This window comes from Crotalus tigris, unplaced genomic scaffold, assembly GCF_016545835.1.
Source record: "Crotalus tigris isolate CLP2741 ecotype Arizona unplaced genomic scaffold, ASM1654583v1 scf7180000017622.5263843, whole genome shotgun sequence".
NCBI classification, from domain to species: domain Eukaryota; kingdom Metazoa; phylum Chordata; class Lepidosauria; order Squamata; family Viperidae; genus Crotalus; species Crotalus tigris.
In genome coordinates, this window is record NW_024096517.1 from 5,251,552 (window position 1) to 5,263,350 (window position 11,799).

Sequence of the window (11,799 nt, forward strand, 5' to 3'; positions counted from 1 at the left end):
TAAACCACAAGGGCTGAATTTGCATAGTACACCAAGTCGAACAAGTTACATTATGGCTTAATTTGCTGCAATAATAGATCGATTGATAGAGTAATAACAGAGCTTTGCTTGTTTGATTCCCTCCCTCCCCATCTTTTAATCAGATCTGACAATTTATATTTTAATTTACTTATAAAAATTATTTATTTATAAAATGTATCTATTTATGCATTTTTATTTATAAAATTTGTAAATTTTATTTATTGGCCAACCATCTCACCACAGTGTACTACTCTCGTTGTATACATATTGTTGTATTGGCTTTGTGCTTTTTAACATTGTAAGCCGCTCAGATACCTTCAGGTGAGATGGATGGCAAACACATTTAAGAAACAAACAAACAAAAAAAAAAAAACCCTTTCCCTTTCTTATCTATGCACCCAAGAAAGCAAGCTGATGGAAGTACAGAAGAATCTGAAGCACTAAGAAGTCACCCCAGAGCAAAGAAAATGCAAGCTTTAAGAACAGAGTATCCATCAGAGCTCCACAATAAATTTTCTCTGAGATTATGCACAAGTTACCTGTATTCCATACAGATCATCTGCATATATTAAGAGAAAACTGCTCATCTGGGGGCCCAGGAGGCCCAACGTGGCCTGCCATAGCCTATTTACACAGTCCATTTAGGCTTCTGAAAGTTGGACTTGCCAAGCCAGACTTTGTAGCCACAATGAGCTGGCTGCTTTAACTAGATCAGGGGTAGCCAACCTTGGCTCTCGTAGACTTCCAGAATTCCTGAGCCAGCTTAGCTCAGCTTGGAAACCTCTCCCTTTCCCCTCAGTGTGGCTGGCTCAGGAATTCTGGGAGTTGAAGTCCACCAGTCATAAAAGAGCCAAGGTTGCCTACCCCTGAACTAGATAGTCCCCATTAAGTTACTCTTGCCTGCCATTTTTCCACTGTATGGAACAAAGTTTCCTAACCTTGACAACTTTAAGATGTCTGGACTTCAACTCCCAGAATTCCCAAGCGGGAGGCTGGTTGGGGAATTCTGGGAGCTGAAATCCAGACATCTTAGAAGTGCCAAAGCTGAGAATACTGGTATAGAACTACGATTCTAGGATTCTGAGGAATGTAATTACAAAACTTCTGAAGAGCATCAAAGTAGACTTTCATAATCCAAGGGATACCTTAATAAAAGCTTCAGAATTACATTTTCTATGAAATATTGATGGATTCTGGTCAGGCTTTCTCTGACCAATCCATTTTATGAAAAGGCATTAACAGAGTTAGCTCACAAGACCTTTTAATAAAATGCGTTAGTCTGGAAAGGTGGTATCGGATTTGGGCTACTATACATTAATGCAGCTGTTCTCCAATAATATCTACGACACAATACTGGCGTCCAGTCCTTAACACAACATGGTAGAAGAGAAGGGTTTATATAGGAAAATAAGGTGATGGTTCTTGGAGTAACTACAGGGCCTCAAGAAATCTCTCCAGACAGCATCCCTCAATCTTTAGTCTGATATGAATCATATGTGGGTACACATGTTCGTATGATCATCATCCTAACCCACATTGGCCAGATCAGATATCCAATCAGATTGCTGACTGATTCTTTAGGATCTCAGGAAAATGATATTTCTTTTCACCAGAGATCTTTTACAGATAGTCCTCCACTTGCAACCGTTCATTTACTGACTGTTCAAACTTACAATAGCACTGAGAAAAGTCACTTATGACTATATTTTGCACCCATTGCAGCATCCCTGAGGTCACGTGATCAAGATTCAGACGCCTGGCAACTGACTCATATTGATGATGAGTGCTGTGTGACCCCCTTTTGTGACCTTCTGATGACCAATGAGGGAAGCCAGATTCACTTAACAGCTGTGTTACTACCTCAACAACTGCAGTGATTCACCTAACAACTGTGGCATGAAAGGTGGTAAAGTGGGGGCAAAACTCACTTAACAAATTTATCTCCTAGCAACATAAATTTTGGGGCTCAGTTGTGGTCACGAGGGCTATCTGTATTTGAAGAACAAGCCAGGGAAAGAATTTGGGGAGTTTCTGAAAAAGTTTGGCCAGGCTGACTACCCCCACCCCACCACATGGAAAGCTCCCTAGTCTATTTTGTCTTGATTGGTTTCATATGATACATTAAGCCAGATTTGCTTGGCCAGGGCTAGCTCAGTCAGCCACGCTTGGCCGGTTTTGCACGATGCTCATCAGAAACCAGGTTGGCAAACCACAATGCCTGGATTTACCCGACAACATGAAAGGGTGGGTGAACCCAGGCCATATTCCTAATTTTTGAAGATGCAAGGCATTTCCTGTCAGCAGCCTTTCAGAAGCAACACCCAAAGCTTAGGAATACATATGTGAAAAATAAACACACTTTGATAACTTGACATGGCCCAGTAAAGCAACTCTCTTCTTAGCTTTTGTTCATTATTTCATGCTTATTCACATTATAACCGAAGAATATTGTTATTAAGCATTAAAAAAAAAACATTGCACTCAGTCTAATATTAACTACTAGCCTTTCCCTGCAGGTGCACCGTCTACATTCTCCTTCTAATTCTCTCTCCTGTTCTTTTTCTTTTTTTTTTTACAGATGCTTTTATAGGAATCTCTCTCTCTCTTTAAATAATATATAAAGATCCTTGAGGAACTAGCCAGGAGCACATGCATACCCACAGATCATTTATCTTGCGATTAAAATAAATATTCAGCAAGGCCTGCCCCCTCTGCCCCTCCCCCTTGCTTCTGTCTAGATTAATTTTTTTTTTTTTTTTTGAACTCATGGATGGATGATCTTATATTCTGGCTTAGTTTGCTATCTGTGAGGTTTATTTCTCTCCTCCAAGCACAAACACCTCTGTCTCTGGAAGAAAAGGGAGGAGGAACTGGGGCTGTATTCAATCCCATTACAAATGATTAACTGTTGTTTTTTCTGCAGTCTCTCTCTTGTGCTCTGTCTCTGTTTTTGTTCAGCTGGAAAGGAACCTCAGAGCCGCTGCCTCCATCCATATTTTAATGCTCCCCTGAAATCAAAGTCAGGAAGCACTGGAGTCCAGTCCGGCAAGGTGCAGCCAAGGGAGAAAAGGAGGGAACCACAGGCTGGGATGGAGACAGACCTGGGTGCAACCCAAGCCAACAACAACAAGCAACCACTACACCTTTACAGCTTCGGATCTAGCAATTCAAGAGCTATTCTATCAGGGGCCTAATCTCTGCTTATCTTTAGGTGTGGGTCAGTTAAAAGAGAGGGGGGGGGTAAGAAAGAGGTTTGCACCAGCCAGAGGCCAAGGCCGGAGCTGGAGAATGCCAGGAATTGGGAACATGATGGGAGGCAAGGGGGGGGGGAGGAAGTCCCCCCCTCCCCAAATCATCTCCAGGGCAGTTGGTCCTTAGGGATCTTGAGTTTGGGGAATAGTGAGGGAAGAGAGGTGAGGAATTTCTAGGGATGCAAAGCAAGTGAGATGAACTTTATAGGATAAGGAGAGCCATGGGAGAAGTGGGGGGGGGAGAGATCTCCTGCGCATCAGGCCCGGCTCAACTGGTCTGTCTGTCTGTCTGTCTGTCTGTCTGTCTGTCTGTCTCTCTCTCTCTCTCTCTCTCTCTCTCTCTCTTTCTGTGTGTGTGTGTGTGTGCCTGTCTCTGTCTCTCTCTGCCTTAGGCCCAGTTCCTTTCCCTTCCAGGCCACCCCCTCTGCCCCAGTCCGTTGGCGGAGTAGAGGAGGAAAACAACAAAGGCCGGAGAGTTACTTTTGCGCATTGGGATGTGCTGCTGTGTGGGTCAAGCCAGGCCCAAGAATCACGCTAGGAGCCCTGCAGATCCTTTGCCACGCTACCTTCACTCACTCATGCCGGGGAGAAGCAACCCCGCTACCTTTCGGATACCCCCCTTTTCTCCATCTCCAACACCGCGCCCCCACCGTCTCTCTCTCTCTCTCTCTCTCTCTCTCCCCGCTTACAAACCAAACGCAACCTCCCCGCCACCAAAGTGGTGGTGGGGGAACAAAAAAACAAAAAAACAAAAAACACCATTCCCAAACCACGCGCGCGCAGGCTTTCAACAACGCGACCCCGAAGCCTCTGCCTTCACAAAGGCGACGCCGCCGCGGCCTCGTCCTTTTCCACGACCACCGCCACCCTCTTCTCCAGCCCCTTTCCCTCCTTCGGCTTTCCAGGCCGCTACCCCCTGTTTTGAATTATATCTTTGCAGGCAGGGTGCGGGCAGGGAGAAGCCCGCACACACACACGCGCGCGCGCGCGCGCACTCAGCGGAGGAAGAGAAAGAGAAGGGGAGAGAAAGAGAAGCCGGCGGGGGGGGGGAGGCGAGCGCGCGCAGAAAATACCCAGACAAGCAGCCGGACGTTGGGATAAAAAAAAAGAGAGAGGGAGAGAGAGAGAGTAAAAGCTACGGGTTTCCCCCCCCCGGCTTTGTCGGCTGCAAACGGGGTGGTCGAGAAAGAAAACCAGGGGAGGGGGCGCCTCTCCAGAGCCGAGAGAGAGAGAGAGAGAGAGAGAGAGAGAGAGAGAGAGAGAGAGAGAGAGAGAGAGAGAGAGAGAGAGAGGGCAGATGTTCTGGCCAGATTTTTATTTTATTTTTTAAATCGGCCTCTCTCTTCATCGACCCTAATTCCGGCGCATGCATATATTATATACACAGATGTGCATGCCTGTTTATATGCACACATACGTTCTCCTTCCTAAACAGCTATGAAATTGACTCGGAAAGCTCGGGGGCCAGAGCGGTCGGCTCTCAACGGCAATAAGAGGGAAGAAGGAGCAGCCCAAACTGAAAAAAACACCTTCAAACAATAAGCCCCTTCAGCAGGTTTAGCTTTTCCTAACGCGAATCTTTTTATAGTTCGAAGAGGTTGAACTCAATTCTTGCTCTCAGGTGATTTAAAGGGGAGGGGGGAGGGGGGGAAGAGAAGCTTTTTGACCGGCCTTAGATATGCTTTTATACTATATATTCGGCTGGGAAAGAAAATAACCAGAGGTTGAGAAATTGCATATAAGGAAGGCTGTCCATTTAAAAAGCAAGCAAAAACACAGGCTCCCCCCCCCCCGCAATATAGTCGCAATTCCACGCTAATAATTCTTAGCTCCTTGGCTAGGATGTGAATTTATTAGGCCTCCGCCAGTCTCAGACGGCGGATCTAATCGCAGATTACAATACTACTAATAAAAGATTAGGGTGAAAGATGCTGGAATTGCCCTCCACACACACACCCAAAAAAAAAAAAAAATGCAACTTTTTTTGGTTACTTTGTAAAAATGTTTTTATTTGGATCTTTTTGTGTGTGTATGTCTTTACAACAATAAAATATTGCATCAATATAAAGCCCCTTGACTAAAAGCGGTTGACAATCAAACATCACAAGTGGATCTCTCTCTCTCTCTCTCTCTCTCTCTCTCTTTTTGTTTGTTTGTTTAATTTATTTTGTTTTAAGCCTTCCTTCCCTCCGCGACAGACAAATCGCTTCGGGTATTCTTAATTTTTTTTTATTTGATTTTTATTACTTTTTTTTAAACATAATGCGGAATTTATTGAAAATAAATAATTGTCGGCAATTGCAATAGGCAATTTGGAATAAAATAGTTGAAAAAGCAACCTTTAATGAAAATAGCGTTTATTATACCTCAGTTACTAAATGAATAATCTAAATGATTTTTTTTCTTTTAAATTAATAACTTCCCAAAAAACGTTTAGAATATACAAAACTGTACAAGGTTTTTTTTTGTTCTTTTTAATAATTATTTAATATAAAGTTGGCAGAAAGATAGCGGGGGTTCTTCCCTGCTGAGTCTTTAAAAGCATATTCCTTGTGGAGCATTATGTGGGTTGGGGAACAATTTTTTTTTAAAAAAAAAGTCTTGCGAACAGAAAAAGTGGGGAAAAATGAATTTGGAGAATCAGTCCTTTTGAGGAATTGGCAATGCTTTCTAAAAAGGGAAAATAAGGTCGGGGGGGGGGACTTTTTATTTTTAATTTAAAAAGGCCCAACCGAGGGGCGGAAGAAAAAAACAAACAAACGTTTTCTGGATTTTTAGGATCGCTTCCAGATTCCCAGAATGGCAGCAGTCTGCTTTGCCAGGCACGTGGAGAAACAATGCGCGAGAGATTCAAACCTCTGCGGGGTTTTGTTTTGCCGGGAACAAGGTATATATATATCTGTGTGTTTGTGTATGTGTGTGTGTATCTCTTACACACACACACATGCACACACATTTGCTGGGCCCCGTGTAGGCAAAGACACCAGACAATGCACCAGGGGTCTGCGGATGCGCGTGCAACTCGCTCATCCGCGCTTTTGTAAACTCACACATCAAATTATACCGGCCAATCCTAATCCCAGCTAGTTCCTATCCCAGATTCCTTTTTTTTTTTTTTTTCCTTTAAGGAAAGAAATTTCTCAGCAGAACCATCTGCTCGATTCCTTTTCTTGGGGAGGCCCCGGTTTAAACCCCTACAATGAAACAAAATCTTTTGGGATCACATCAGACATTTCCTCCACACCGCCGCCCCCAACAGCACGCGTTCATCAAACAGTCCCAGAGCGAGGGTCTATTTTCCCCCCTCCTCCCCCGCGACCCCCAATTCTTCCCCGCTTCTCTTGGACCTTCCGTCTCTCGCCCATCTTTTCTCCATCATTTCAACCCAGCCGTATTCCTTCCGGCTCCCTTTGAAAGGCAAGGCAAGGCAGGCACGAGGTGGTATTCCGAAGCCAGAGATCCGAACTGGAGAACGGGGAAAAAGGGTTTTAAGTACAGACCGTAACGCTTCAGGTGCCGGCCAGGGAGGGGATCCTGTTGAAGAGCCGCAAGAGGACCAGGAAAAAAAAAGGAAAGAAAAAAAAAAAACTGGCTTTCGATTTTTAAGGAGGGGATCTTGAACTTTGGGAATTGTTATTATTTTCTTAAAAAATAAATCTGTGCCGAGAGGGCCCAAAGCAGAGAAGGAGACGGCCAGCCAAACGAGGGAGACGGGAGAGGAGGAGAAGGAGGGGTGTCCCCCCCCCTTGGAAAATGTCCGTTTTGACATTGTACAAATTCTGAGCGGCGTTCAGCAGAAGGAAAAAGGCAACCAACGCGGCTTGAGGGCGGCCTAGTCGCCGCGCGTTCCTCTCTTTGGGGGAAAAGAAAACCACAAGAGCTCCAGCTGGGTCTTCCTCCGGGTGAGGACTGGGGGAATTCCGGACGCCACTTTTTCTCCATGATGAGACGGGTCTTGGGGGGGGGAGGGAGGGAGGGAGGGAAAGCGGGGCGGAGGTGAAAGGAAGGGCCGGTCAATGGGAAGCAAACGTGGGGTCCTAGATGGAGGACACCCTTTCTCGGACCTTCACAAGGTCTCCAGAGCGAAGGGTCATTTTTAGCAACGAGCAAAGTCCAGCCAAGCTTTTTTTTTTTTTTTAAAGTCTGTCTTAAAACGAGATTCGTCACCTGAAATACACCGGAGCGGACCAAGGCGCTGAAAGGTTATTCATAGGCACGTCTTGTCTTTCTTCTTTTCTTTCTTTCTTTCTTCTTTTCTTTCTTTCTTTCTTTCTTTCTTTCTTTCTTTCTTTCTTTCTTTCTTTCTCGGATCTAGAGATCACGATTTCCCTTTTTCTATCGGCGATGGGGCGAGGGGGAAGCTTTGCTATTTAAGCACAGAAAATAGGCGCTGGGAGAGGGGAAAAAAAAATACATTATAGCCAGGGGAAAAAAAAAAAGACGGGAGGGGGGGAGCTCGCTGGCTTCCCACGCCCTTCCCCCCTTCCTACCGCTTTTCTGTTGTTGGCCTTGTGAGGATGCCACGGCAAGGAAGAAGAAAAGTGTCTTTTTTTTTTTTTCTTGAGGAGATGGTTGTTTAATCTGTGTAGAGGCTGAGTAAGTCAGAAAATCCTGGCGGGAGGGAAGGAAGGAAGGAAGGAAGGAAGGAAAAGATAGAAAAGAGGAAAGGAAAGAAAGAAAAATAGAAAGGAGGGAGGGAGGGAGGAAAGGAAGGAAGGAGTAATAGAAAGGAGGGAAGGAAGGAAAAGATAGAAAAGAGGAAAGGAAAGAAAGAAAAATAGAAAGGAGGGAGGGAGGGAGGAAAGGAAGGAAGGAAAAATAGAAAGGAGGGAGGGCGGAAGGGAAGGAACGAATAATAGAAAGGCGGGAAGGAAAGAAAAAATAGAAAAGAGGGAAGGGAGGGAGGGAAGGAAGGAAGGAAAAAATAGGAGGGAGGGAAGGAAGGAAGAATAGAAAGGAAGGAAGGAAGGAGGGAGGGAAGGAAGGAAAAATAGAAAGGAGGAAGGAAGGAAGGAAGGAAGGAAGGAGGGAGGGAAGGAAGGAAAAATAGAAAGGAGGAAGGAAGGAAGGAAGGAAGGAAGGAGGGAAGGAAGGAAGGAAGGAAAGGGGGGAAGGGACAACGCCATGAGGTCAACCCCCGCCCGCCCGCCCGCCCGCGCGCCCGTCCGGCCGGCTGCGCCGTTCCCCCGGGTCCCGAGCGGGTGGGTCACAGTCAAAGGTCGTGACACGAGGGGTCCGTTTTCCCGCCGTGCGCGTAGACTTCGTGGGGCTGGGGCGGCTCGCCCGGCGGCGTCATGCGCTTCTCTTTCTGCCGCCGGTTGCAGAACCAGACGCGCACTACCTCCTTCTCCAGCTGCAGGCTGTCGGCCAGCGAGGCGATCTCCTGGGCGGCCGGCTTGGGGCACTTCAAGAAGTGCGTCTCCAGCACCCCCTTGACGCTCACCTCGATGGAAGTCCGCTTCTTGCGCTTGCGGCCCTGGGCCGCGATCTTGTCGATGCTGGTGGGGCTGCCGGTGGACGAGTCGGCCTCCTCCAGCCACTTGTTCAGCAGCGGCTTCAGCTTGCACATGTTCTTGAAGCTGAGCTGGAGGGCCTCGAAGCGGCAGATGGTGGTCTGCGAGAAGACGGTGCCGTACAGGGTGCCCAGCGCCAGGCCCACGTCGGCCTGGGTGAAGCCCAGCTTGATCCGACGCTGCTTGAACTGCTTCGCGAACTGCTCCAGCTCGTCCGAGGTGGGCGTCTCGTCGTCCGAGGGCTCCGGGCAGTGGTGGGAAGCCAGCTCCGACGGCTCCGGCGGGGAGTCGCGCAGCACCGGGTGCAAGCCGGGCGGCGGCGGGGGCGCGGCGGCGGGAGGCGGCGGCGTTAAGCCCCCGCCGTGGTCCAGCATGCCGCTGACGGTGAAGCCGGCCTGGGCGTAGACGTTCAGCGGGGGAGGCGGCGGCGGCGGCGGCTGGGCTCCGCTGACCGGCAGCGCCGAGCCGTGGGCCGGCGTGGCCCCCCAGGCGTTGGGGTGGCTGCCGTGGTGCGGGGAATGGTGGCTGACGTGGTGGGGCGAGCGGTGGTGCAGGATGGCGCCCAGCTGCAGGTCTTCCCGCCCGGGCTTCACGTCGGGCTGGTCCAGGGGGCTTCCACCGCCGCCTCCCCCTCCTCCGCCGCCGCCTCCTCCACCTCCTCCTCCGCCGCTCAGAGCCGCCGCCCAGGGCCCCGCGTCGCTCAGGCTGGTGACCCAGTGGTGGCCCAGCGGATGCCCGTTGCCGGCCACCCCTTGCAGGTAGTCACTTTGCAGAAGTTTCTGCGGGTTGCGGAAGGGGCCGCCTTGCTGCATCGCTGCCGACTCGGCGTGGACCAGCGCGCCGGAGTTGAGGATGCTGTAGGGGTTGGTCGCCGCCGTGGCCATGCTCGCTGCCTTGCCTTGGCTTGGCTCGGCTCGGCTCGGCTCGGCTCGGCTCCGGGTCTCTCTCTCTCTTCCCCCCCCTCCCTCCCCGCCTGGCTCTGCTGTGGCAAAGCGGCCGCTCGCTCGCGCCTTTGACAGCTACCCAGCCGAAAGAGACCCGTCTCAGCCAGCGCGCCCTGACCGGCGGGCCCGGCGGCCAATCCGAGAGTCTCTTCCCGCCGGGAAAGGGGGAGGCCGCGGCCAATGACGGCGCGCCGAAGAGGTTGGCTCAACGCCCGGCTCTTCTCTCCCCCCCCCCATCCCTCCCTCCCTCTCCCCCCCCTCTGTCTCCCAGGGAAATAGGCGCAGGCGGAGAGGCCCCCCCCCGAAGGAGCGCGGCGGGAGAAGGGTTAAAACGAGGGAGTCGGCCGGCAGGAAAGGCCGCCGTCGGGGCTTTCTATTGGTTGGCGAGGGCGGGCTGCCCGCGGGGGGGGGGGGCAGGCGGTCGGCGAGTTAACCCTTGCTTGGCTGCGGGGGGGGGGGGAAGAGAGCAACTGGAGAGCCGCTCTGCGCTCCCCGGGCAAGAGCGGAGAGGGGGGGGGGCTCAGAGCCTGGTTTAAATTTGCGGCCGCTGATCCAGGGCAGAGCTTGTGCGTGGCTCTCCCCCCCCCCGCCTCTCTTTCCCGGGACGGGCCGGGCGGGGGGGGGGCGGAGGAGGAGGAGGAGGAGGATGAAGAAGAAGAAGAGAAGAAGAAGAAGAAGAAGAAGAGAAGAAGAAGAAGAAGAAGAAGAATATGAAGAGACGAAGAAGAAAGGGAGGTAAGAGGAGAGAGGAGGAGGAGGAGGAGGAGGAGGAGGCAGGAGTGAGGGGTCAGGAGGAGAGGAAGAGGGAAGAGAAGAGAAGAAAGAAGAAAGAAGAAGAAGACGATGAGCACGGAAGAAGAAGAAGAAGAAGAAGAAGAAGAAGAAGAAGAAGAAGAAGAAGAAGAAGAAGAAGAAGAGGAGGAGGAGGGGGAGGAGGAGGAGGGGGGAGGAGGAGGGGGAGGGGGAGAGGTTAAATACCTGCTCAGAGAACGGCAGCGCCTCCTTTGCCAAGCTGAAGGGGAGCCCTCTGAATGGCTTGAAGTCGACCCGGGGCTGCCAGTCAAAGGGTTGTTCCGGGGGGGGGGGCTTTAACTTAACTGCCGGGATTTACTCTTGCAAAACCAACAGGTGGGGCGGGAAAGGGAAGGGGAAGGGAAGGGAAGGGGGGTCTAGCGGAGAATTAAAAAAAAAGAAACGCGCCCGAGTCAGTTGCTCAGGAGGCTTTGCAAAGTTGCGCCTTGCCAAGAAGCCAGCAAGGGGAGGCGAGCCTGGGCGCTTTTACACAGGTTCCTAGCTGGCTGGATCGGAGTGCGCTGCACACCCATCCACCCATCCACCCGTCCAAGGCAAGGGGAGGGAAAGGAGACCAAGACAGTAGCTGAGTAGGATTTGCTAAGAAGTCCGGAGCCAATTTCTCCTCTGCTTCAAATACAAACTATTTCTTGGGGGGAGGGGAGGGGAAGCAGAGGAGAGAATAAAGTTTGCCCCCAATCCAGACGTCGCCCCCTCCATCCTGCCTCCACGTTTCCAGCTTTCAGAGTAGAAGCGGCTTATCCGGGAAAGCAGCCGGCGCAAGTTTGCAAGTTTGCTCGGCTCGCTCGCACCGAGAGTCCCCCTGGATACCCACGAGGGGTTACCGCGCCTTTTGTTGGTCGGGTCCGTTCAAAATGCGGCGAACCGCCTGCCCGCCCGCCCGCCCGCCCGCCCGCCAGTCCGCCCGCCCGCCCGCCAGTCCGCCCGCCCAGCCCACGGAGGAGTTGGCCAATGGAATCCGTCCGAAAAGTAGCCACTCACCGGATCCCTTTCCAGCTTCGGCCAAAAAACGTGGGATCTTCGTTATTTTCTCCCCTCCGAACATGGCTTTGCACAACACCAAATGTCCAGTGCTGCATAAGTCGAAAGGCCAGGAACAAAATATGGAAAAAAAGAACAAAAGATTACCTAATAATAGTAATAATAATAGTAATAGTAATAATAATAATAATAATAATAATAATAATAGTAGTAACAATAACAAGAACAATAATAATAATAATCAGCAACAACAACAACAATAATAATAACAATAGT

The 11,799-nt window shown here is 50.2% G+C and overlaps 1 protein-coding gene across 1 annotated transcript; it reads right to left on the reverse strand.

Annotated features, from left to right (window-relative positions):
• Positions 1 to 8,444: 8,444 nt before the first annotated feature.
• On the reverse strand, positions 8,445 to 9,729 carry POU3F4 (POU class 3 homeobox 4). The gene has a single exon (XM_039331910.1). It carries the CDS (start codon positions 9,667 to 9,669, stop codon positions 8,485 to 8,487), a length of 1,185 nt encoding a protein of 394 aa, XP_039187844.1. The 5' UTR covers positions 9,670 to 9,729; the 3' UTR covers positions 8,445 to 8,484.
• Positions 9,730 to 11,799: the final 2,070 nt, after the last annotated feature.